The sequence below is a fragment of the Nomascus leucogenys genome, chromosome 9 (assembly GCF_006542625.1).
Source record: "Nomascus leucogenys isolate Asia chromosome 9, Asia_NLE_v1, whole genome shotgun sequence".
NCBI lineage: Eukaryota > Metazoa > Chordata > Mammalia > Primates > Hylobatidae > Nomascus > Nomascus leucogenys.
The window spans coordinates 30,143,692-30,171,639 of NC_044389.1; the positions used below are offsets into that span (position 1 = coordinate 30,143,692).

At 38.1% G+C, this 27,948-nt stretch overlaps 1 protein-coding gene and 1 pseudogene across 1 annotated transcript in view; one reads left to right on the plus strand and one right to left on the minus strand.

The window, feature by feature from the left end:
* The window catches only part of SWT1 (SWT1 RNA endoribonuclease homolog), a 137,233-nt gene that overhangs the window by 107,587 nt on the left and 1,698 nt on the right, over positions 1 to 27,948 (minus strand). The window contains exons 2-9 of the mRNA XM_030818745.1: positions 25,902 to 25,994; positions 20,206 to 20,286; positions 18,439 to 18,497; positions 11,402 to 12,140; positions 6,050 to 6,109; positions 4,434 to 4,554; positions 2,149 to 2,250; positions 1,564 to 1,752 (exon numbers count right to left, since the gene is read on the minus strand). Coding sequence (XP_030674605.1) covers positions 1,564 to 1,752; positions 2,149 to 2,250; positions 4,434 to 4,554; positions 6,050 to 6,109; positions 11,402 to 12,140; positions 18,439 to 18,497; positions 20,206 to 20,286; positions 25,902 to 25,994 — 1,444 coding nt within the window. The remainder of the gene's footprint in view (positions 1 to 1,563; positions 1,753 to 2,148; positions 2,251 to 4,433; positions 4,555 to 6,049; positions 6,110 to 11,401; positions 12,141 to 18,438; positions 18,498 to 20,205; positions 20,287 to 25,901; positions 25,995 to 27,948) is intronic.
* LOC100587503 lies at positions 14,814 to 15,642 on the plus strand (annotated as a pseudogene).

A 27,948-nucleotide genomic window follows, 5' to 3' on the forward strand; every position in this document is an offset into this window, starting at 1 on the left:
TTGTTACATAAATAATGCTATAATGAACACTATTTATATAAATAAATATCTCTCACTTTTTTTTACCTGCATCTCTCACTTTTTTTAGGATACATTTCTAGAAAGACAATTATTATCCTTAGGCTTATTCAAGCACATTGCTAAATACTGCTCTTCTACAAAGTTACCAATTCATAGTCTCAAAGCAGTGCAGTGCTGTGAATCTTCCTAGCAGGTTGGGAGAGAGTAACTTTCTAAACTTAGAAGTGATAAAAATAAATCAGATATTTAAAAAAAGATGAGTCTTATCAATCTGCATAAGGTTTTCATATAATGAGGACACAAGAGAATTATTGCCTATTCTGAACCATAAGCTATTAGTTTAATATATTAACTCAACCAATCTTCACAACCATTTTATGACATGGAAGTTATTCCTCTCATTTCATTTATTCAGTTTCTTCACCTTTAACTTTCCCCAGGTTATGCTATAAACCCAGGTTGATCATATTTCAAATCCTATGTCCTCTCACTATAATAGATCAATACTATATCAAATAAATATAATTTTGCAAATAGTTAAGGACAAGGCTAAAATTATAGTCAACTAAAGCTACTCGACATGGACCATCTTCACTCAAAATTCATAAGCATTATATCTGGAATATACTAAGAGCTAATAAATATTTTTTAGATAATGAATGAATGGTAGAGACCCTTTTTCTTCAAAATTTCAAGACTAAACAAAAATTTTAGACTAAAGTAATTCATCTTAAGATGAATCTAATCATGGTTTTTAAAGCCTTCTCATAGTTAATACCATAATTGGATTCCTCTTAAGATGAATTCTTTCAAATCTTACGGTGAATATGGGTGCAGTGGACAGTACAAATCCGTGGTATTTAAAATAATGTAAGTTTACATATATAAATAATTCTGAGCTGGGAAGAAACAAATTCTGAAAGAATGAAGTAAATCTTCTAAATGTATGTATAAACTCCACAGAAATGTGTTCCTTTATATATAGATATTTTTCCAGCAAATTATATAAAACATAAAGAACATACTTAGCTTTTAAGACTAAAGCAATTTTTTAAATGACTTAATAGAAACTAATATTGAAAAAAATTAAATGAGGGGAAAATCTATAGACCTTTGTTGTAAAAACACCTCATTCATTATTACCAATTCTGACAAACCACAGGAAAACAACATCGTCTCCACAGTACATTAACTGCATATGGTGATATTAACAGACTAGAAACGTAGATCACTTACAGACTTCATCACTCAGCAATGGTATTTTTAAAGAAGGAGTCCAAGGTTCTGTGATATAGATAATTATGCATACACAACTATACAGTCACTATCTGTGAAATATACATAACGTAAGAACGTCTAGGAGAAGCAGAAAAATAAAAATCAAAGACTCCTAAACTAAGCCACAAACCATCACAATGCCCCTTCCATTTCACATTCCAATGGGTTTAAATGTTTTAAAAGTTTTGCACTATTTCCCTCCAATAATGAGTCTGCACCCAAACAAGTATTAATCAGGAGGCACCCTGAGAGAACAATACTTACAATGTTTTTGGGATGCAAGTTGTATTGATTGACCCCATAGCTTTCTATCTTGATTTTTGAGACTGTCACTGATGAAATGAACTGCAGGTATAGCTTTGTGCTGGGCACGTTTTAGTAGTTTTCCTTGCTTCATACGATCTAGCTCTTGTATAACAACCCAGGGAATTATTAACACAAGTTTGTCAAAACCTAAAAAATAAAAAGATTTCTTAGAATTTAACAAACATTTATTGAGCTACTAAATGGAATTGCTGTCCAAGAGGTGAAAGTTTTAAAGCACACAGTCCCTACCTTTAAGAAATTCACAATAAATTGAAAGACAATATATTATAAAATGGAAATTAAAAAGAGAATAATGTGTCAACAGAATGTTAAAAAAAATACTCTTGGAGATCAAAAAAAGAGTGAGTTCAGATTGCTAGTTTAACCTGTAAAGGCTTTTTTAAACTTTTAACACTGAATATGCTTAATATATAGCATATCTAAATGGAGACATGTTCACAGGAAAAAAAGCCACATCACTGTTAATATAAAATATCAACTCAAGGAAGAAAATCAGAATCTTTAAATATGTTCTGTAAATACCTGGTACTTCTGTTGTCTTCAAAATTCTAACAAATTTGAGATGATTCATCAGAATATTTGTGTCAATAACAATTAGAAGCTTTCTGTCTGAAGTATTATTTGCTAAAGAAAAAGAGCAAATATTTCATGACACTTGATAATAGACTTATATAATGACTAAAATTTTGATATCACAGAAGCATTGAAAATTCAATTAAATTTAAAACGCCTCTTTGTCTTGTTAACTGTATCAGAGATTTACACAGTTGGCTAGACTCTCAAGCTGATATCTATCTGGCCCATATCCTTGTTGCCAAGTAAATTTCTCCCCAATCAATTAAGGGTCCTCGGGATAGGAATTACAACCCCTGTTTGGAGTGGGAGTGGGATGGAGAATCGTCTAAGTCAAAGTGGGCAGAGAAGGTAAGGGTTGGCAAAGCAAAAATACACGGGAAACCTGGGGCCAAGACTGTGAAAAACCAGCCGTGGAGAATGTTTTTGATAGCGTTCTTAAGAGAAGTCCTTTAGACAATAGAAACAAAATTGCTTTTACTTCGATTCTTAAGAGAAAGAACAGTAATCAATGTTTAATCACCCACCAGTAGAATATTATAAATTGCTTGTAGGTGGATTTTAAATTATGAACTGACTTGCCTGGGAAGTAATTATGTTTCTAACTTCTGTCGTGGATCACCGGCAGTGGTGCACTTAGTAATTATAAGCTAATTTTAACATATCCTGAGTGAATATAATTGAAAGATAAATATGTGTAAAAGAAAATACATGCCAGGCGTGGTGGCTCGCGCCTGTAATCCCGGCACTTTGAGAGGCCGAGGCAGGCCAATCACCTGAGGTCAGGAGTTCGAGACCAGCCTGGCCAACATAGTGAAACTCCATCTCTACTAAAAATACAAAAATTAGCCGGGCATGGTGGCACACACCTGTAGTCCCAGCTACTCGGGAGGCTGAGTGAGGCAGGAGAATTACTTGAACCTGGGAGGCATAGGTTGCAGTGAGTGGAGATAGCTCCAATTCCAGCCTGGACAACAGAGGGAGACCCCATCTCAAAAAAACAAAAACAAAAGAAAAACCCACAAACAAAAAAAGAAAATACATAATAATTCTAGCATTGTTATTGCATAGGATCATTTTGAGGATCAGATAAGTTAATACATAGGAAAACATTTGAAAGATGAAAACTGCAATGTGAATGTAAATTAGCATTACTTTTTTTTTTTTTTTTTTGAGATGGAGTTTTGCTCTTATTGCCCAGGCTGGAGTGCAGTGGCTCAATCTTGGCTCACTGCAACCTCTGCTTCCCAGGTTCAAGCCATTCTCCTGCCTCAGCCTCCTGAGTAGCTGGGAATACAGGCATGGGCCACCATGCCCAGCTAATTTTTCATATTTTTAGTAGAGATGGGGTTTCACCATGTTGGCCAGACTGGTCTCGAACTCCTGACCTCAGGTGATCCACCCTCCTTGGCCTCCCAAAGTGCTGGGATTACAGGCGTGAGCCACCGTGCCCGGTCAGCATTACCATTTTTAAAAAATGGAATTTGAAACAGTACACTGATAGATTTTGGATAATCTCTATCATTACCTTCTCCCAGTAGCAAAAAAAAAAAATGATCAAAATTTCACAACATGAATAAGAAATCAATAAGTGTAATACCTTCAAGCAATCTGCATTCTTTCTTTTTTTTTTTTTTTGAGAGAGAAAGGGTCTTGTTCTGTCACCCAGGCTGGAATGCGGTGGTGCAATCTTGGTGCACTGCAGCCTCAACTTCCCAGGCTCAAGCAATCCTCCCACCTCAGCCTCCTAAGTAGCTGCGACTACAGGCGCATGCCATCACACCTAGCTAACTTTATTTTCTGTAGACACGAGGTCTCACTATGTTGCCCAGGCTGGCCTTGAACTCCCGGGTTCAGGCAATCCTCCCATCTCAGCCTTCCAAAATGCTGGAATTACAGGCATGAGCCACTGCACCAGCTATTCTGCATTATTTCTGATCAGTGCTTTACATAGTTGAAATTGTTAAAGTTATAACAGCAAGAATAAAAGACAACTTATAATTCTAATTACTACCTCTTGACAGAAAAAGAGAAAATATATCTAATAATATGAAATATGTAAAACCAATAAGACAAATATTGGATCTAATTCCTGTACCTAAAAAAATAAACTATTACTTTATCATTCATTTCAAGTGAGCACATTTTAACATTTTTCATCTCAATATTATAAAAATTGAATACTGGCACATTCATTTTTAGGAAAGCATAGGAGAGCACACACATCAACATACAGGGTATACCAGAGGAGTAATGTACATCATCTTCTAAGTCAATTTCCATACTCATTAACTCTCCAGGTAAATCCACGCTTTTTCCCACACGTGCAGCATGAAGCTCTTCTACTATCTGCATCTAAAGTGTAAAAGACCCCAGTGAAATATTTTGAGTTACTTTGCAGATTGACAAGAGAGGACAGCAATTAATTCTTAATTAATTCACTTGAGATGGTTTATGGAAAGAAAAAATTTTACAAAACTCTGAAGGAGCACAGTAAAAGAATAAAGATTTATAAACACACACATGGTTTTCAAAATAGTTTTCTTCTTACCTCCATAACCTATGCAAGCAAATTATTTAACGACTTTGGGTCTCAGTTTGTTAATTCACAAAATAGGAATCTTTAATATCTATTTCCTTTAGGATTTTTGTGAGGAATAAATGAAATAAGCTAGGTGAAGCTCCTTGCACAGAGCCAAATACCTAGACATTAAAGTAAGTTCATTCTCATTCCAATTCTCACTTCATTTTAGGAGTCAACTTTTTTTTATCTTGACAGTAAGCATTCTTCTTGAGATTTCTAAGATTGTTTATGAACCATCATAAACTGAAATCTAGATCTTAAGACCATTCTCACTTCACAGAAATACTTCTCTGATGTATTGTGATACAAAGAAATGAAAATACAGTCTAGCTTTAGATCAGAGGTGAGACATCTTTCTTCTATCAAGGAGCACCTCAAAACAGAAAAATACAATTGACTGTCACAAATAAAAATCAATTAATATAGTTTGAAAGTTTTTTGTTTTGAGACAGAGTCTTGCTCTGTCAGCCAGGCTGAAGTGCAGTGGCACGATCTTGGCTCACTGCAACCTCCATCTCCCGAGCTCCAGTAAGTCTCCTGCCTCAGCCTCCTGAGTAGCTGGGATTACAGGCATGTACCACCATGCCCAGCTAATTTTTGTATTTTTAGTAGAGACAGGGTTTCACCATGTTGGCCAGGCTGGTCTCGAACTCCTGACCTCAGGTGATCCTCCCGCCTTGGCCTCCCAAAGTGCTGGGATTACAGGCTGGAGCCACCGTGCTTGGCCTAAAAGTCTTTAAAAAGACAATTACAAAGTGTTCCACGAATCTCATCTTCACTTAGGACAAGTCAACATAAAATTCTATGAAGAGCAGTCAGGGGACTCTGGTTGGGAAATGAAGCAACAGGTAAAAAGATAAACACTCGTGTATTCTCATTTTCATTGAATAATGTTTTCATCTTATTGATGATTTTTAAAATGAAGTAAAAACATGTGAATGTCCTACTGCATTTTGGCAACCCTAGGCATAAACAGGGAAAGTGTCATAATATTAAATCAAAATTCAGATTACTTGTGGGCCACTGGTTTCATGCTCTTTGTTCACAACAGATAACCTTACTAGAAACAAAAGTAAAAAGTACTAAAATTTACTTTTCTGAATAGTTTTGGATGACTTCATAAAACCCTACCTATTGATTTAAATAGAGACATCATTGTTATTTTCGTATTATCAAGGTTTCTACAGTCATTGTTTTTTATTAAAAGTAAGAACTGTTTGACTTAATTTCATTAAAAATACCAAAGTAAATAAGAATATCAATAACCTCTTGATCTGCATCCTGGATGCTTTCAGATGACACGGAAGAACATGGTGCTTCAAAACTCTGAAATGAAAGTAATTTCATTAGCTAAGAATAAAGCATTACCTAAATAGGGTTTTTCAACCTTGTCACTATTAACCTTCGGGGGTCAGATAATTCACTTTAGGGGTTGCCCTGTATATTGCAGGATGGTTAGCAGCATCACTGACCTCTATCCTCCAGAATATCAGTAGTACTACTCACCTACCCCTACTCCCAAACTTTTTTTTTTTTTTTAAAGACAGGGTCTCACTCTGTCACCCAAACTGGAGTGCAATGGCACGATTATGGTTCACCACAGCCTCAACCTCCTGGACTCAAGCGATCCTCCCGCCTCAGCCACCTGAGTAGCTGGGACCACAGGCACACCAACACACCTGGCTAATTTTTGTATATTTTGTAAAGATGGAGTTTTGTCATGTCGCCCAGGCTGGTCTCGAAATCCTGAGTTCAACTGATCCACCCGCCTCAGCTTCCCAAAGTGCTGGGATTACAGGCATGAGCAATAGTGCCAGCCCCACCCTCAATCTTGACAATCGAAAATGTTTCCTGGCATTGCCAAATGTCCCCTGAGGGGCAAAATTGCCTCCAGATGAGAAACTGCCCCTAGAATAGAGAAGCCCCATTCTATCAAGTCATGAAACATGGTAGAATTCTTCATATACAGATTCATAAAAATACCATATTCTACGAATAAAATTACATGCCACCCTAAAAAAAGAGAAATAATGAATGCAAAGGTAAACAAGTTGGCCTTCAGTGGTGAAAAATTTTCATCCAGGAGCAACTAAGTCATTTCTACAAGTGACATGATAAAACAACAGAAGGAACTTGAGGATTATAATAAGGCTAAAAAAGAAAAGCTGAACAATGCACGGTTATATTATATGTAGTCAGAGCACCAGGGGTTTGTGTTTTATATTTTGTCTTCAAACAAAGTTTGAAAATCTCTCTCAAAATTCCAATTTTCCACTGGCATTTCTGCTGAATGGATGAGACCTACCTGACCCTACATACAGGTGACAGGAAGCTCAGCAAAAGAACAACTGAGTTAAATAACCTTCTAAGAATTCTCCAAGATAACTCCAAACTAACATGTATTTTATGGAAAGCTATTTCTGGTATGAACTACAAACACTCTTCTTTTCTGTTTTTGAGACAGAGTCTCGCTCTGTTGCCCAGGGTGGAGTGTAGTGGCATGATCTCAGGTCACTACAACCTCCACCTTCTGGGTTCAAGTGATTCTTCTGCCTCAGCCTCCCAAGTAGCTGGGACTACAGGCCCGCCACCATACCCAGCTAATTTTTGTATTTTTAGCAGAGACAGGGTTTCACCATGTTGGCCAAGCTGGTCTCAAACTCCTGCCCCCAAGTGATCTGCCCACCTCAGCCTCCCAAAGTGCTGGGATTATAGGCACAAGCCACTGCGCCCATACAAACACTCTTTAAACAAGTACATCGTATGTAGAAATGCTTTACTGAGAATTCAGCTTCCGCCCGAACTTTCAGGCTAAATGCTTTACTGGGAATTCAGCTTCCACCCAACATCAAACTTCACATGATATAACAACTACACTTCACACACATAGGCTCATTATAGTTTTACTATTCCATGACCCTGAGATTCACAATCCCTTCTCCATATAACTTTAAATCTCACTGATCTTTAAAGCTGTCTTTAAGAAGTGCCAAACAAGCCAGAGATTATTATCAGAACTTGTGGCTTTTGACATTCTACATCTCTTTATTCTCTTCCTTTGGTTACTATCACCCTTTGCTCTCTCTGTTCATGGGCCACCTACAGTGACTACAATGAATTTTCTACCACCGAACGATCCAGAAAAGTTCATGCATTTAACTATTTGCCTCCTCCACCATGCCTCATTAAATACATAGGTTGGGATAAAGCCTTTCGTGAGAATGACAGAAGGGAATATCGTAACAAAGATAATAATGATACTGTCTACCAAAGTGATTCCAAATGGAAAACACAATTATATTATTTCCCTGACTGTGGTTCAGTGGCTCTCTTCCATCTACAAGATATGAGATAAAAATCAGTCTTTCCCATGATACAAAATCATCCATTGTCTAGAGACCCTGGCTTTCTCCCCAACTTCCTTTCCTATAGATTCTCTACCCATCTTGACTCTAGTCATATTGACAACCTGTGTGCTCATGTACCTTCCTTCCATGCAATTTTACAACTCTGTGCCATTACATACACTGGCCCTCTACCCTAGCTGGACAGCACATCTAGTCCTCACCCCACATGTCCTTCGAGATGAGGCTTTAGAACCACCACTTTAGTGAGCCCTTCTTTAACTCACTCAGAGATTTATACTAACATCACACCCAATTCTTAGGACTGTGGTATTTACTTCACTATAGTACAATCATATTTTTTTACTTACTAGTCTGCCTCCCTAGGAACTTCTTGAGGCTAATAATCATCTTACTCATTTCTAAATCCCTAGTACCTAGAAAAATGCCTGATACATAATACGTACCTTTAATAGATGTTTGATAAATGAATGAATTCTACTTTACACTCTTGTAAGAATTAAATGTGATGCTGTTTTTAAAAGTAGCCTATAAACTATAAATCTCTAGGATATTAATTTTCAATGAGGGGGAGGTTTGCAATTTGAGAGGGGTCTATATCAAAGAACTATAAAACCTAAGAAACAAAAGAGTTATTTTTTCTTTAGAAAGCATAACAGGATTACTAAATCCAGAAAAAGAAAATACTATTATTTTCCTTGTAAATTATACTCATTATTTTAGGAAAATAATTATCTATTGAGGAATTAGTGGGTAAAACATAAAAACAAACAGGGTATTAAGATGATTATCTGCTGTCAATAATATGCTGAAGATAATATACACAAGATAAGGACAATATTTACTTGCTGTTTCTGTGTCTAAATGACTTTAAGCCTGATAATGCTGCTATCTGAGAACAGTTTATAAAGAGTCTAAATTCCAATAACTGGAAAGTGGTCATGGAAAAACTGCTTCTTCTGCAACTTAATATTCTTGCTATGTACCTCTTTTGGTTTGTGTACTAATTCTACATAGAGACCAAAAGAAACTATACGATGCACTGCAGAGATTTCTCATGCTATTCCTTAGATGTATAGCACAATGGGAAAAACAGGCAATGACACAATGATGATCACTGAACATACTGGCAACTTCAAGTTCCTTTCTTTCATTCTACTCTACAGAAATGGTTATAACACAAGAAGAAAAACTGGAGGTTCTTTCCTTTAAGAAAGCGGTGAAAACAAACTCAATTCAAACTCAATTCTTGCCCTCTTTGGGCCTCTTCCAGTTCACTTAACCTAAAAATACTAATTCCCAAGCTCTTCTGGCCTCCTTAGTTATAATTCCTCCATTTTTCGTAAGAAATATCTTACCATTGCAATCCACAGTCTTTTTTTTTTTTTTTTTTTGAGACGGAGTCTTGCTCTGTCACCCAGGCTAGAGTGCAGTGATGCAATTTGGCTCACCGCGAGGGCCGCCTCCCGGGTTCACGCCATTCTCCTGCCTCAACGTCCCGAGTAGCTGGGACCACAGGTGCCTGCCACCATGCCCAGCTAATTTTTTGTATTTTTAGTAGGGATGAGGTTTCACTGTGTTAGCCAGGATGGTCTTGATCTCCTGACCTCGTGATCCGCCCCACCTTGGCCTCCCAAAGTGCTGGGATTACAGGCGTGAGGCACTGGGCTTGGCCACAGTCCACAGTCTTAATACCTAAAAGCAGGTAGGCTTAACCATCCCTGTTTATCAATGGTCTCTACATCTCAGAATTTCTGAAGTTCTAAAATTCTGAGGTTCCACAGTTCTGAAAGTTCTCTTGAAGATTAAGTAACTTTATTTGCCATAGAAACAAAATTACAGAGATTAGGTTCTCAAAGTAGTCCACAAATGCCAATTACATCACATAATTTTAAAGCAAAATAAATGTGCCAAGCTTTCTAGCCTAGATCCCTGCTCATGTAGCTCCCTCTGCCTAAAATATCCCTGCTTCTCCCATTCTACCTCACTTCACCTCCACTTGAGTAACTTCAACTCATTCTTTAGGTCTGTTTAAATGTTACTCCCTCCAGCCTCCAGTAAACCTTTTTTTTTTTTTTTTTTTTTTTTTTTGGAGACAAGGTCTCTTTCTGTCACCTAGGTTGGAGTGCAGTTACATGATCAGCTCACCATAATCTTGAACTCCTGGGCTCAAGTGATCCTCCCACCTCAGTCACCTGAATAGCTGGGACCACAGACTCCCGCCACCACACCTAGCTAATTTTTATTTTTTTGTAGAGACCCGCCTCGGTATGTTGCCCAGGCTGGTCTTGAATTCCTGGCCTCAGACAATCTGCCTGCCTGGGCCTCCCAAAACACTGGGATTACAGGTGTGAGCCACTGTATCCAGTCCCCTCCAGTATACCTTTCTAAACTAATTCTTTCATGATGTACCAAAGCTATATTAATCCCCTGCTGTGTATTCCCTTATTAAGTGATAGGTATTTTACTTACCATATTTAAGGAAATTGCTTGTGTCTCTCTTCACTTGAGTAAGTCCCTGAAAACAGACTGTTTTATCTCTTACAAGCTATTTTATTGCAGTGTCTGGTACATGGTGAAACTGAAAAAAAAATCTGTTTAAAGACTATTCAGAATATTGTCCCCTGAGTGTTCTCCAGCATACAATGCTTTTCTCAAAGGACTATCTATAACTGCTTCTCACCACATTTTTACACATTCCTTTCTATTATGAATCCTTGATACCTGCCAAAATATCTTCCTAAAAAAGTTGGAATTAAAGAGAGTAAAATAAAGAAACCAACAAATATCTTCATGAATAAATTTGAATCAGCCATCTATGATTATCATCAGTAATAGAAACAACTAAAAAGGCCATGTGCAGTGGCTCACGTCTGTAATCCCTGCACTTTGGGAGGCTGAGCAGGGGTGAACTGCTTCATCCCAGGAGTTCAAGACCAGCCTAAGCAACATGGTGAAACCTCATCTCTACAAAAAACACCATAGTTAGCCCAGTGCGGTGATGTGTGCCTATAGTCCCAGCTACTAGGGAGGCTGAGGCAGGAGGACTGCTTGAACCCAGGCGGTCAAGGCTGCAGTGAGCCAGGATCGTGCCACTGCACTCCAGCTTGGGCAACGGCGTGAGACCCTGTCTCAAAAACAAAAAACAAACAAACAAACAAAAACAGAAAAAAATATAGAAATATAGAAAAAACTTAACTATATTAATAAACTCTCAGTTAAAACCTATATTCTTCATTTTTTACCACCTTACCTGGGTTAGGTTTTCACTAGAATGTGAATCATTACTTTCTTGATGGTCATAATGATGTTTTCGTTTCCACTCATGAACAGTCTGCTTATATGTGAAATCTGAAAGTAAATGTTCAGTTTTCTGCCTAGTCACATTTAATGAAACCTGGGAGCTTTCCAGGTATTCTCTTTCTTCCTGCTTAGTCTTTGACTTGTTAGAATCTATGTTGAAGACATTTTCTTCTACAAGTTTCTGGAGGGTGTCACAGGATTTTATAGGGATTTTGAAACTGATCTTCTGTCTTCTAGATCCCAAGGGTTCCTTCATTATCTTGTTGGAATTATAATCCTGAGAAAATTGATTTCTCTTCCATTTCTCTAAGACACATTTTTCAGAATTGTCTCCGAATTTGTTTCTTTCTTTCTTGGGTTCTTTCATCTTCTCTCCCTGAACAAGTAAATGAGACCATTTATTTTCACTTGCCTGGCCTTCGGCTTTAGGTTTCACATCACTGGCACTCTTAGGACTACTAAGGCCTTTAATTCCATGGTCAAGCTTGCTTCCAGCATTTGTCAATTTGATATCTTTAGGTTTAAAGTCTACAAATTTACGTATGTCTTTTTTAGTTCCATTTGAAGAACGACTCTGCGAAATAATTTGATTATCATTTGAATATGATGCTACTTTGAGTTTAATAGGTCTTTGGGATGAAGAACTGATTTTTGGTCTCCTTCTGAGAGTGTCAATTTCTACACTCAATCTGTAAAACAGCACAGAAACCTAGGTTACATTATAATTATACATAATGTTGCACTCTGTCATTTTAGTTAGAATAACAGAATTGGGCTGACATTAAGCTTCATAAAAAGTAGAAATAGCTACATTAAGAATGAAGTGGAAAGGATTACTCACTTAATGGTGTCAGAATAATTAGTTTGCTATTTGGAAAAAAAAAATTACAACTTTAAATAGTAACAAACAACACAAATTCCAAATGGACTAAATGCTTAAGTGTAAAATAATTATTATCATAATAATTTTGTACTTCATATTAAACCCTTAAAAACCAGTGAGGAAAAACAGAACATATGTCTGATTTCATTTTTTTTTTGAGACGGGTTCTCACTCTGTTGCCTAGGCTAGAGTGCAGTGATGCAAACATGGCTCACTGCAGCTTCAACCTCCCAGGCTCAGGCAATCCTCCTACCTCCCAGACTACCACGTAACTGGGACTACAGGAGCATGCCACCGTGCCTAGCTAATTTTTGTAATTTTTTTGTAGCAACAACAAGGTTTTGCTATGTTGCCCAGGCTGGTCTTGAACTCCTGGGCTCAGGCGATCCACTTGCCTCAGCCTCCCAAGGTGCTGGGATTACAGGTATGAGCCACTGTACCCCGGCCTATCCAATTTCTCTTTTTCTTTTTTTGAGACAGCGTCTCACTTTGTCACCCAGGCTGGAGTGCAGTGGCGCGATCTTGGCTCACTCCAAACTCAACATACCAGGCTCAAGAGATCCTCCTGCCTCAGCCTCCTGAGTAGCTGGCACTACAGGTACACACTACCACATCTGGCTAATTTTTTTTTTTTTTTTTTTTTTTTTTTTTTTTGTAGAGACAGGGTTTCACCACGTTGCCCAGGCTGGTCCAACTCCTGGGCTCAAGCGATCTGCCCACCTTAGCCTCCCCAGTGTGCTGAGGCTACAGACATGAGCCACTACGCCCAGCCTGATTTCTTAATAGAGAACTTCCTAAACTTAAAAACAGTGGGAGAAATAACAAAGGATAACACTGATATGTGACTATTTACTTTAAAACTTTAGCATATTAAAAATTAATAAAAATTTAAAGAACTAGGAAATGGTATTTGTTAGATGTACTAACTTCTAGCAAAATAATATGTTAATAAGCTCACTAGCCTTAGTAGATAAAAAGCTCATCAAAAACTACTAAGATTCTAGAATAGGGCATAAACAGAAAATTAATAAAAGAAAATGGCTAATAAACATTTAAAAAAAGTTTGACACTTCTCTAGTAATCATAGACATGCTAATAATAATAACATACCATTTTCTTCCTTTTTTTTTTTTTTTTTTTTTGAGATGGAGTCTCACTTTGTCACCAGGCTGGAGTGCAGTGGCACAATCTCGGCTCACCACAACCTCCGCCTCCCAGGTTCAAGCGATTCCCCTGCCTCAGCCTCCCAAGTAGCTGTGACTACAGGCACACACCACCACGCCCAGCTAGTTTTTTGTATTTTAGTAGAGACGCGGTTTCACCACGTTGGCCAGGATGGTCTCGACTTGACCTCGTGATCTGCCCACCTCAGCCTCCCAAAGTGCTGGGATTACAGGTGTGAGCCACCGCAACTGGCCCATACCATTTTCTTCTATCAAATTAGCAAAGATTTTACAATAACATCAAATACTGGCAAGGGGTTGTAAAATGGACACTCTCACATGTTGCTGATAGAAATGTAAAACAACATAACAGTCCCACAAAGAAATCTGAATATAAATTAAAAACCCTAAAAATGGTCATTTTTTTACATCTGAAATTCCCATTTTAGAAACCATACCAAGGTGAAGAAAACCAGAAATGAAAAAAATATATTAAAAGATATTTAATTCGGGATTACTTATAATAGCAAAACAATCAGGTGCAAAGTAACTGCTAAAATTTTGGAAATGACTTTAAAAAGTGACATATTCATATGATGGAATATCATAGTTTTTTAAAAGGATGTTTATGAAGAGTCTTCAGTGACATAAAACATATTGAAAATCAAAAACAAGCAGGATACAAATCTGTAAATATAATATGGTCTCAACATCTTAAACAAGCATAGTAAAAAGGCCAGAAAGGTGCTAAAATGTTAGAAACAGCAATAGCTAGAGGTGATAATTATATTTTCCTGCTTAATAAAAGTAGATATTACTTTGAAGTCAGAAGAAAAGGGGAAAAGTGTCAAACACAATCTATTAATTTATATCAGTAAATGTGTGCCTTTTCAGTGCCATCACTCTGGTAGGCACCCAAGAGGCAGTAGAGGACACAGCAGATAGAGTCTTTACCCTCAATTAGGTTACAGCCCAGCAAGAGGGACACATTTAACAAGTGACTTCTCAAATAATTAATTATGTAAGAGCAAACCATAAACAGAGTTTTTATAGGAGTTTCACCTGAGTTTTCATCATATATGCAGGCATGAATGTAGGTATGTCTTTGTTTGTTTGACAGAGTCTCAATCTATCACCCAGGCTGAAGTGCAGTGGTGGCATGCGCCTGTAGTCCCAGCTACTTGGGAGGCTGAAGTGGGAGGATCACTTGAGCCCAGGAGTTGGAGGCTGCAGTGAGCCGAGACTGTGCCACTGCACTCCAGCCTAGGCAACAGAAAAAAAAAAAAAAAAATGCCCTTTCTGCCTTCACTGCCACCATGGCACCCATGATAAACCTTGTGGTAAACGGGGGCAAAAAAAAAAAGAAGCAGGTTCTGAAGTTCACTCTTGACTGCACCCACCCCATAGAACATGGATCATGGATGCTGCCAATTTTGAGCAGTTTTTGCAAGAGAGGATCAAAGTGAACAGAAAAGCTAGGAATGTCAGTGGAGGGATTGTGATCAAAAGGAGCAAGGGCAAGATCACCATGGATGCCTCTTCCCAAAAGGTATTTGAAATAAGAAATATTTGAAGAAGAACAATCTATGTGATTGGATGTGCGTAACTGCTAACAGCAAAAGGGGTTATGAATTACGTTACTTCCAAATTAACCAGAACAAACAAGAGGAGGAAGATGAGGATTAAAATTCATTTATGGGGAATATTTTATATGAATTCTTGAATAAAACTTGGGAACCAAAATGGTGTTTCATCCTTGTATCTCCGCAGTATGGATTGAACAGAAAATTAGAAATCACAGTCAAAGGGCTTCATTTGGGATGCCATGCACTCATTTGTAACTAGACTTTTTTTTTCCGTTTGAAAATTTCAATTCTCATGGTAATACCAGAATAAAAGGAGACGGTGACTTTAAGGGAACTGACAGCCACTGGGCAGGTAGATGAGGGTGGGGAGATGTAGGCTGCAGGTAGTCACTGTTTTATTTTAAAAAGCATGACTGTCAATCGTCTCTGGTGCTTTTCTCAAAAAATGATTCAGGAATACCAGTGGGCTTCTCTCATTACTTAAAAAGAAAACAGGTGACGTCTGCCTAAGATTCCCTGTGGAAAATGACAGTGTCAATAAAATGCAGGTTTCTGGGCCCTTCATCTTTCATTTTTTTATTATAAATTTGTCTTTATGTACACAACTATATATACTAATCCTTTTCTTCCTATAGAAAGAAACTGTGCTCCTTCAGCACTGCTGCATAGTCCATCACCAACCATAAAAGGTTTGGACGGTGACTGTAAAAAGTCCCAGGTTCTAAATTAAGTAAATGTGTACAAGAATGAATTTATACATAATCTGTTTCTACAAGTCTTTGCAACAAACTGTCACTTTGGTTTCCAGCAGAGGGAGCTAGAGGAATAGAGCTTCCAGATGTGGCCTCCTGTGTGGGACCCAGAGTTAGGGGCCCTTCGTGCCGAGAGCTCTGGAGGCTTTCCTGAATGGGGGGCACAAAGAAGTGACTGGGAAACCTCCCATGCCAAGGAGACAGGAGGTGCCCAGGAAACAGCTGCTTCATGCTACTTAGGCCATGACTGGATTTAATGTCAGAAGTCATTGTACAAACAGTGGTGTGTCTCAGTGCGTACAAAGGCTAGAGAACCACCAGAGGGGGCTACCAAAGTTAGGAAGACAGAATTGTTGCAGCGAGTGCCTTTGAAAGAGACCCTGATGCCTTGTGGTGCCCTTCAGAAATTGGAACAATAATGCAGAAGTATCTGCTCTGTTTTAGAATTCATGGTGTATAAAATTCATGTTTTTAAAAGAGCTTGCCTACAGTTGGTTTCCACACCTGAAATTGTTGTGCTCTGAGAGTTGAAAAGCTGAAAATTCAATGTTCAAATTCTACCTTGGCTCCAATTTAACATTTGGTGCTTTGTGGATTGAGTTGAACATGCTGAGGTTTTGCAATTTCACTTACGGTAATGGCTCTAGCATTTTCTCTTTCTGTGCAAATTTCTTTGAAGCAGAATTGCTTGCATATCTCTTCTCTGCCTTCAGAGAAGGCAGTTTCTTTCAAACTTCACTGAGGCATCAATAGCTCTTTGGCAATGTCCCTTACCATGATCATTAACTCATTAACTGTAAGTTTGTGCCTTGAGTTTACAAATTTTACTTGTGTGTTGCATTGATGTTCCCATGTAGTAATTTTTAGTTTAGTTGTAAAAAAAAAAAAAGTTAATCCTGGGCTGAAGTTAGCATTTAAGTTCTGAAAAAAAAAATTGTGTGTGTAGAGATGAGGTCTCACTACATCGCCCAGGCTGGTCTCAAACTCCTGGCCTCAAGCCTTCCTCCCACCTTGGCCTCCCAAAGTGCTGGGAATACAGGTATGACCCATTGTGCCCAGCTTCTTGCTCATATTTTTATTGCTAATACATTTCTATGTATTCAAATCATGGAACAGGAATTACAGTAATGGTGCACTGTAACCGCCTTTCCAGATGATAAAATTATCTCTAATTTTTCATCTGTATTATGGCTTTCACTGTTTGCACACCAATTTCAGAAACTTCTCTTGAATTGAATTAATAGGGAGATTTTTACAAAACATTTTATATTTTACCCTCTTGTATATTGATATAATATCAAGGGCCAAAAAATGTGCCCTTAAACAAAAGGTAACTAGTTTAAAGTCAAATAGTGTTTTAGAACTTAAAATTTTTTTTTTTTTAAAAAAAGGATATCAGTGTAAAAGGCATTAAAATGGTTCAAAAAATGTAGCAAGGGATAGTCAACATAATATGAAATTAGTGCAAGAATATACTTCAACAGAGAATAACACAGAAGCGAAGTATCACCAAAAAACAGGAGATGATTCGGAAGAAAAACTGAAGAAAAGACAGAGGTGAGTTGAATTTTTTTGTTTTTGTTTTTTGTTTTTAGCAAACACTAACTGAGATTGTTTGGGAAGCAGAGCTTTTATTTATAATATTTAATGTCATCTTACTTGTTTTCCCTTAACGTCTTATTTTTGGAGAAACCTTGATCTTACCAAGTTTTTTTTTTTTTTTTTGAGACGGAGTCTTGCTCTGTCCCCCAGGCTGGAGTGCAGTGGTGCGATCTCGGCTCACTGCAAGCTCCGCCTTCCGGGTTCACGCCATTCTCCTGCCTCAGCCTCCCGAGTAGCTGGGACTACAGGCAACCCCCAACACGCCCGGCTAATTTTTTTTTTTTGTATTTTTAGTAGAGACGGGGTTTCACCGTGTTAGCCAGGATGGTCTCGATCTCCTGACCTCATGATCCGCCCATCTCGGCCTCCCAAAGTGCTGGGATTACAGGCTTGAGCCACCGCGCCCGGCCGATCTTACCAAGTTTTATCACACGTTATAACTTTGTATACTTATTTATCCCCATTAACAGCAAGTACTTTCTGCACCAAAATTTCACTGCAATTTTTATCCAAAAAGTGCAGAAATTAAAGAATAATAATTTCCATTATTCCGACCATCATTCCCCAAGTTCTCTAGCTATAACCACATACTGGTTAATCAACATGGTTTTAAAGCCATATCAGTTCTATAAGATACATACTCTCTTCATGGGTAATATATGAAAATGATTTATCCAAAATCTCTAAATTAGCCTCATAACTTACTTCACTAGTATATGTAATGAAGTTATGCATCTTATAATCATGTGCCAAAATCAAATCACTTGAGATTAAAATGTACATGAGTGTCATTTACACAATAGTTTTCATAGATTTTTATTGCACTCAACTTTTTCTTAAATATATAGTTAAGAAAATTCTATAATCATAATCAGTGATATAGCTAGAGATATTTGCATGCAAAACAGTCCTCTTCAAAGTAAATAAAAAAAAATTTAAATCTAAATATTTAGTCTCATAATTCTAAACCAAAATAGTAAAAAGAAAAAGGAGAAATTTACCTTTTCAGTTCTTGTCTTCTTTTTATATTATAGTACAGAACATCTGTATGATCTGATTTCTGAAATTAAAAAAAAGGTCTATCATTTAGGAAACATAAATTGTGCACTGGTACATATTTTTTTCCACAGTTTATGATAGTGAATAGGCTGACACAATACTTTTACTTAATCTTTCCAATAATCCGGTGAGATGGATATTATCATCATCCCCATTTCACAAAACTCAAACAGAGGTAGGCATCTTCCTTAAAGCCACAGAGCAAGTCCGCAGCAGAGCAGTCGTCTGTCATCTGTAAATAGATCTGTCTGACTCTCTCTACGCCACCATCCTATCACTTTACATACTCTGAGGAAACTGGGCCAAGCACAAGAAAGGTAAGAGAGACATAAAATATAACCCATGTCCTAAAGAGCTTAGAGCTTATAGTTTTACATAAAATAATACAGACAAGAGAAGTAGAACATGTACAAATAACCAACTATAATGATGTAACCAAGTGTCAAAGCAGTAGAGTCAAACAGTGCTAAAACAGTTCAAAATATCAACCACCTAAAGAGGAAAGGTACCTAGGAAAACAGGTGGACAAAATAACAATAAATAATAAAGTTTGAAAGACGGGTAAAAGAAGGCATTCTGAGAAACTGAGGATAACTGGTATAAATTCAGCAGAAAGAAAATAAACCAGCCTAGCGAAAGGCAAGAGGGCCTCTTTCAAGGAAGGGAAAACAACAAAAAAAAGAAAACTGAATAGTTAAGGTATGAACAAATTTGAGAGAGCCCTGAATGGCAAATAGTGAGTAAAGATTTTCAGCAGAGGAGAAATGGGATGAAATCGGTGTTTTAAGAAGGTTAATATTGCAAAAATAAATAGAAATTGCAGCTTAATTATATGAAAACAAGTAAATTCTTAAAATACAATTCTGCATCCCTGGAACTTCCACCACCTTATCTTATACCCACCACAACTATGTAGCTGTCCTGGATATGCACATAACTTCAACTTGAATGTGGTAAGTACATTACCACTAACCTATGGATTAGCTTATTGTGTTTAATCTGCTGTCACTGTTTCTAATTATTTGTATGACAGTAGAAAGAACTCTGGACTTGGCTCTTTGCTGTACACAGTTTCGTGGCCTTGGAAAAGTCATTTAACCTTCTAGACTTCAATTTCTGAATCTGAAAATGCAAACAATGTATCTGCCTTGGCTACCTCAAAAGGAGACAAATATAACCTCTGGGAGGCTGAGGCGGGCAGATCACTTGAGGTCAGGAATTTGAGACCATCCTGGCCAACAAGGTAAAATGCTTTCTCTACTAAAAATACAAAAATTAGCTGAGCCTGGCGGTGCATGCCTGTAATCCCAGCTACTAAGGAGCCTGAGGCAGGAGAATCGCTTGAATACAGGAGGTAGAGGTTGCAGTGAGCCAAGGTGGCACCACTCCACTCCAGCCTGGGGCAACAGAGTAATACTCTGTCCCAAAAAAAAAAAAAAAAAAAAAAAAAAAAAAAAAGACAAATATATGTGAGAGGACTTAAAAACTGTCTAAATTTATAGCCATGTTGTCTAATCCCACATGGTAGGGCCTAACAGTACAAGAAATAACAAAACTTGATTAATGGTTTGGTGAGTAGAAGAACGAAAACAACACTGACTTTCTATTGGCTATCAAAAAGTATAGGAGGAATTTATACCACAAACACTCTGTCGATTAAAACTTTAGTATAAATAACGTTTAGTTAGTTATGATATCTAAACACTCACCAGTTTTCTCTTTTCTGATGAAACTGATCTTATAGAAGATGAACTAGTAGAACTTGCTGAGGTTTTTCTCTCTTTCTTGTCCTAAGAATGCCATAAAGAAAATGAATTTTAAAAAGCACAAAATAAAGCACAGTATAAACAGAACTATTTCATCACTAATATTACAAATCAACATTTACATTCAATAATGAACTTCAGTGGGGAACAATGTTTACAGATACACAAACTTTGGTAAAAGGAAGGGGGATTCAACTAGAAGCCAGAACCCCTAAATGCTCACAAAATAGAGATAAGATGGGATATAGGTGTCAGAGCAGGAAGCCAGCTGATAGCTCAGATAAGGTCGTTGTGAGGTGGCACTGCCATGGTGAGAGTCAGTCTTCTACAATGCAAAAGCACACATCCACTTATTTTTCACTGGATTCTGAATTCAACAGACCTAGGACAAACTTGTTTGAAGTACCTACCATGTACCAAAGACATTCTAGACAGTGAAGAGACAGGAATGAAAAAATAATAACAGTTCTTCACAATGGTCAAAATCTACTATAGGAATTTACAAATAAACAAGTAATATATTTAGTGTGTCAGATGATGCTATGGAAAAAAATAAAGCAGAGAAAGGAAACAGAAAGGGCTGGGAGTCAGGAGTAGGGAAGACTCGCCATTTTAAACAGAGTAGTCAGACCCCACGTACGAGCTGACATCTGAATGGAGACCTAAATAAAGTGAAGAAACAAACCATTAGAATATTGAGGGAAAGAGTTTTTCAACTCAAAGGGGATGCCAGCAAGGGCAAAGCCCCAGAGGCAGAAACATGCCTGGCTTGTTGGAACAGCAGCAAGGAGGCCATGGAGTAGAAAAGCAAATTATGTCAGGAGAGTGTCAGGGGGATGGGATGGGGAGAGTAGGTGGCTTTGTCAACCCTGGTAAGGATTTTGGCTTTTATTCTGGATGAAGTGGAAAAACACTGGAAAGTATTTAGCAGAGGAGTAACATGATTGTACTTATATTTTAATAGGACCACATTAGCTAGTGTATTGAGAACAGACTATAAGGAAGCAAATGCAGAAGTAGAGAGGTCATTTTGGAAACTATTATAATAATTTAGGAAAACAAGGTGCTTGGATCATGGACATAGCAGTAAAGGAGGTAGTCAGACTATGAACACCAGTATACCTCATTTTATTGTGCCTTGCTTTATTGTACTTCATAGATAATTGCATTATTTACAAATTGAAGGTTTATGGCAAGTCTATTAGCACCATTTTTCCAACAGTATGTGCTCACTTCATGTCTCTGTGTCACACTTTGGTAATTCTCACAGTATTTCAAATGTTTTCATTGTTGTTATATTGCTATGGGACCTGTGATCAATGATCTTTAATGTTATTATTATAGTTGCTTTGGGGCGCCACAAACTGCCCATATGAGACAGCAAACTTCACTGATAAATGTTGCGTGTGTTCTGTTTCACCAATCACCCATTCGACAGTCTCTCTCCCTCTCCTCAGGCCTCTCTATTCCCTGAGACAAAAGAATATTGAAATTAAGCCTATTAATGACCCAACAATGACCTCTACGTGTTCAAGTGAAAGGAAGAATTACAAGTCTCTCACTTGAAATCAAAAGCTAGAAAGGATTACACTTACTGATGAAGGTATGTCAAAAGCCAGCACAGGCTGAAAGCTAGTCTTGTGCCAAACAATTAGACAAGTTATGAATGCAAAGGAAAAGTTATTAAAGGAAATTAAAAGCACCATTCCAGTGAACACATAAATGATAAGAAAGCAAAACAGCCCTATTACTGATAATGGGCAAGTTTTGAGTGGTCTGGACAGAAAATCCAACCAGCTACAACATTCCCTTTAGCCAAAGCCTAATCCAGAGCTAGGCCCTAACTCTCTTCAATTCTATGAAGGCTCACAGATGTGAGGAAGCTCCAGAAGAAAAGTTGGAAGCTAGCAGAGAGGTTGGTTCATGAGGTTTAAGGAATGAAGCCATCTCTGTAACATAAAAGTACAAGGTGAAACAGCAAATGCTAATGTAGAAGCTACAGCAAGTTATACAGAAAACCTAGTTGAGATCATTGATGAAGGTGGTTGCTACACTAAAGAACGGATTTTCAACACAGACAAATAGTCTTATATCGAAAGATGATGCCATCTAGGACTTTCATAGCTAGAGAGATGTCAATGCCTGGCTTCAAAGGACAGGCTGACTCTGGTTAGGGGCTAATGCAGTTGGTGACTTTCAGTTGAAGCCAATACTTACTTATCATTCAGAAAATCCTAGGTACCTTAAGAATGATGTTAAATCTACTCTGCCTGTGCTCTAGAAATGAAACAACAAAGCCTGGATGACAGCACATGTGTTTATAGCATGATTTACTGAATATCTTAAGCTCACTGTTGAGACCTACTGTTCAGAAAAAAAAAAAAAAGAAGATTCCTTTCAAAATATTATTGCTTACTGGTAATGCACCTGGTCACCCAAGAGCTCTGATGGAGATACACAAAGAGATGAATGTTGTTTTCACACTTGCTAATGCAACATCCATTCTGCAGTCCAGAGATCAAGGAGTAACTTTAACTTTCACATCTTATTATTTAAAAAATACATATTGCAAGGCTATATAGCTGCCATAGACAGTGATTCCTCTGATGGATCTGGGCAAAGTAAATTGAAAACCTTCTAGAAAGGATTTCCCATACTAGATGCCATTTAGAACACTCGTGATTCATGGGAGTAGGTCAAAATATCAACATTAACAGCAGTTTGGAAAAGTTGATTCCTAACCTCATGAATGACTTTGAGCAGTTCAAGACTTCAGTGGAGAAAATAACTGCAAGAGAACTAGAATTTGAAGTAGAGATTGAAAATGTGCCTGAATTGCTACTATCTCATGATAAAACTTTAATGGGGGCTGGGTGCGGTGGCTCATGCCTGTAATCCTAGCACTTTGGGAGGCTGAGATAGGCGGATCACAAGGTCAGGAGTTCAAGAGCAGCCTGGCCAACACAGTGAAACCCCATCTCTACTGAAAATATTAAACAATTAGCTGGGCATGGTGGCGGGTGCCTGTAGTCCCATCTACTTGGGAGGCTGAGGCAAGAAAATCACCTGAACCCAGGAGGCGGAGGTTGCAGTGGGCCAAGATCGCACCACTGTACTCCAGCCTGGGTGACACAGTGAGACTCTGTTTCAAAAAAAAAAAAAAAAAAAAAAAAAGCTTTAATGGATTAGGAGTTGCTTTTTATAAATGAGCAATGAAACTGGTTTCTTGAGATTGATTTCTACTCCTGGTGAAGATGCCATGCACACTGTTGAAATGAGAACAAATGATTTAGAATAATATTACATAGGGTTTGAGAGATTGACTCCAATTTTGAAAGTCCTGCTATAAAATGTTATCAAACTGAATTGTATGCTACAGAGATCAATCTTTTGTGAAAGGAGAGTCAATGTGGCAAACTTCACTGCTGTCTTAAGACGCTGCCACAGCACCCCATCCTTCAGTAATTACCACTCTGATCAGTCAGCAGCCATCAACATCAAGGCAAGTCCCTCCAGCAGCAAAGATTATGACTCACTGAAGACTCAAATGATCTTTAGCATTTTTTTAGCAATGAAGTATTTTTTTAATTTATTATTACTACTTTTAGAGATGGAGTCTTGCTCAGGCTGATGTGCAGTGGCACGATTCTCAGGCAGGAGGATCCCTTGAGCCTCAAACTCTTGGGATCAAGGGATCCTCCTGCCTGAGCCTATAGTATTTTTAAATTAACATATGCACTTTTTTTAGACATAATGCCACTGTACACTTAATGGACTACAGTATAGTATAAACGTAATTTTTATATGTACTGGGTAAACGAAAAATTCATGTGACTCACTTTACTGCACTATTTGCTTTACTACACTGGTCTGGAACTGAACCCAAAATATCTCCAAGGTATGCCTATACATTATAAAAAGAAAGCTGAGAGAATTTGCTGATAGGTGCAGGTAGAGCACGATCACAAGGATTTCAACCTAAGCAACTCAAAGAATGGAATCACAATTTATTAAATTGGGAAAACGAAGCCTGGGTACCTGAAAGATTACAGTTTTATAAGATGAGGAGGAACTAGCAAAGGACACCGAGAAGCAGTCACCAATAAGGAGGAAAATCAGAAGAATATGGTATCTCTAAAGCTAGGTGAATTCCCTAGCAAGCAGACTCAGAGAAAAACAAAAAGCTTCGTGAAAGTGTTTCGAGGAGAAGGTGTAATCAGCTGTGTCAAATACTGCTGATATGCCAAGTCAGATGAGGTCTTAGAAATGACCAATGGATTTAGCAACACAGAAACCACTGCTATAGAAGTTATGGACAGAAAAAGTCTGACTAAACCTTTTTAGTTCAGTAGTTTTAAGTAGGTTTAAGAGGGAATGAGGGGTTAATTGCAAACAGCATGCCAGTTAATAACAGCAAATGGAGATGCAGAGTATATAAATTACACAGAGTACTGTATGGCCATGCTTCAGTGTTGCCTTTCCAACTACTGCTATACCTGCGAGACCAAATTTGTAATCAGAAAGTTAGTAAGTAAGCAAGGAACAAACACCAAAAAGTACACTATCTGAAACTTCATCCAGGTCATGAAAAAGTCTTATGAACTAACCCGCCACCACAGAAATCACTTTTTTTGTGAATATTCACCTTTGCCAGATTAGTCTCTCATCTTGGACAGTAACACAGCGTAAACACTCTCTAATACCGATGATCAACTAACCATACTATTCAGAGAGTATATAATGAAACTGATTACATGGTTTTTTGTTTGCTTTGCAGTTCTGCTTCCTGGAGACAATACCCGGCTCAACTAATGAGATATCCTAAATTTCATCTACCAAAACACTACTTCTTTTTTTCTTTTTTGAGACAAGACCTCACTCTGTCAGCCAGACTGGAGTGCAGTGGTACGAACATAGCTCACTTCAGCCTTGGTCTCCATGGCTCAAGTGATTCTCCTCCTACCTCGGCTTCCTGAGTAGCTGAGAACACAGGTGCACACCATCAAGTCTGGCTTTTTTTTTTTTTTTTTTTGTAGAGACAGGGTCTCACCATGTTGCCTAGGCTGGTCTTAAACTCCTGGGCTCAAGTGATCCTCCTGCCTCGGCCTCCCAAAGTGCCAAGATTACAGGTATGATTCACCACACTCAGCCCCAAAACACTTCTTAAGGTAGTGTCTGAGAGAACAGAGAAAGAATGTCTTCCCCACTATTAGCCTCAGCCACATAGCGCTGGCCATTCTGACTGATGAGAATGCAATCCTAGCCAATGTTGAGGAAATTGAAAAAGGAGAAAACATGGAAAATGGTTCAATGTTGAGTTATTGCTAAGAATGTGGGGATTTAGGGGGCTTAGAATTGAAGTCAGGAATATCTAAGCAAATTACTTACCTCTACATAACTACTCTCTAAGCCTCAGTTTCTTCATCTGTCTAATTGGAATAATAGTACCCACCTCATACAGTTGTGAGGAATATATAAAACAATGCAAGTAAAAAACCAGAAAAGCAAATGACTTTTCCTGGATCAGCTGGGCAGAACAAAATATTTACATAAATCATTATAATAGTAAGGTGTATTTTTTTTCATTAAACAAAAACAAATTGAAATGTATCTCTAGGTCAGTAAATCAAAATTCTTACTTTTTCACCAAAATCGGGTGATGAGGTGGTGGTGTCTTTCCTCTGAGATGTCTCTTTTTTCCCACAGGATTCTTTGCTGGACATCCTGAAAAGCTAACATAAACATTAAAAATATAGGATTTTTTTGCAATAAAAAAGAAAATAGAAATTTGTCTTCTTTCAGTTATATAAAGATTGGAGTTTTACAATATGATCACTTTTTATTTTATTTTATTTTATTTTTGAGATGGAGTCTCGCTCCGTCGCTCAGGCTGGAGTGCAGTGGCATGATCTCGGCTCACTGCAACCTCTGCCTACCAGGTTCAAGCAATTCTCCTGCCTCAGCCTCCTGAGCAGCTGAGATTATAGGCATGTGCCACCATGCCTGTCTAATTTTTGTATTTTTAGTAGAGACAGGGTTTCACCATGTTGGTCAGGCTGGTCTCGACCTCCTGACCTTGTTATCCGCCCGCCTCCCAAAGTGCTGGGATTACAGGTGTGAGTCACCACTCCCAGCACTATGATTACTATTTTTTAACCATTCCCAAGATGACAAGATTCTCTCATTATTCCACTTTTCTTCACTTACATTCTCCTTCAAAATTACCCACTCCTCTCCTTCAGCTTCATCTATCACCTTTCCAGGAATGAGTCTCAAACCATGCCTTGATCCCTGACTTCTCACTTAAGCATCAGATCACCATTTTCAACTGCCTCCAGGACTGCTATATTCTTCACCACCCACACTTCAAAGCCAATTAGTCATAAGTTTCATTTTCCCAAAACACCTTCGGTCATTCATTGAACAAGACTTTGGCAAATCTCACGCTTTTTTTAAGTCTTTGTGTCATTACTGGTAAAATGGATAACCCATCCCACAGGGTTTTTGAGGTACTCAAACAATGGATGTAAAATATATCTTGTGGCTGGGCACCATGGCTCACTGTAATCCCAATACTTTGGGAGGCCGAGACAGGTGGATCACCTGAGGTCAGGAGTTCAAGACCAGCATGGCCAACATCATGAAACCTCGTCTCTACTAAAAATACAAAATTAGCCAGGTGTGGTGGTGCATGCCTGTAATCCCAGCTACTCAGGAGGCTGAGGGAGGTGAATCGCTTGAACCTGGGAGGAGGAGGTTGTAGTGAGTCAAGATCGTGCCACTGCACTCCAGCCTGGGTGACAAGTGCAAAACTCAAATTAAAAAAATAATAAAAAATATATATATACACATATACATCTTGCATAGGTTGGTACACAGTAATGTCTACATACATACTTGCTTGTATGGTTGTCTTTCTACTAGACACTGAGCTCCTTGAGTATGCTATATTAAAAACTTAGGTGCTCATAAATGCCTACTGAGTGAATAAATGAGTGAATTCTTCTTCCTTGGAATATTAACTCTTTCATTCTGAACCACTTCCAATTCACTCACTGTAGTTCCTCTGTCCACCTACCATCCCAGTCTCACTTTTCCAGCCCTGCTGTGGACCAAGTCAATACTGTTAGTGGATGACAGTATTGCGGACTATCCCAGAAAAACACTTATGTTTATGTTTATTCGGACAAATGTTTTATATTCATACTACTGTGAAATTCCTATTGATTTTATGCAAATCAAAACATAAATGAGGGGAGACTTCATGTGCTGGCCAGTCTTCAAGATGGCTCATGATGATTCCTGATGCTTGGTAATCACATACTTAATGTAATCTGCTACCACAATGAATAGGGCTGACCTGTGTAACCAATAAGATATTGCTACATAGTGGTATGTGGCTAAATCATATAAGATATCATGACTTCTGCCTTGTTCTGTCTTGGACTGCTCACTCTAGGGAAAGCCAGAGTGTCATGAGGACACTCAAACAGCCCATGGAAAGGCTTGAAAGGGAAGAACTACTGGCATCTTGCCAACAACCAGAACCAACTAACAGCCAGGCATGTGAGTGCATTACCTTTGAAGCTGATGATCCTGCACCCCTAATCAAGTGACATGACAGCAGCCCTGGCACCTTCACTGCAACCTCATGAGATCCAAAGCCAGATCAACCCAGAAAGTCAT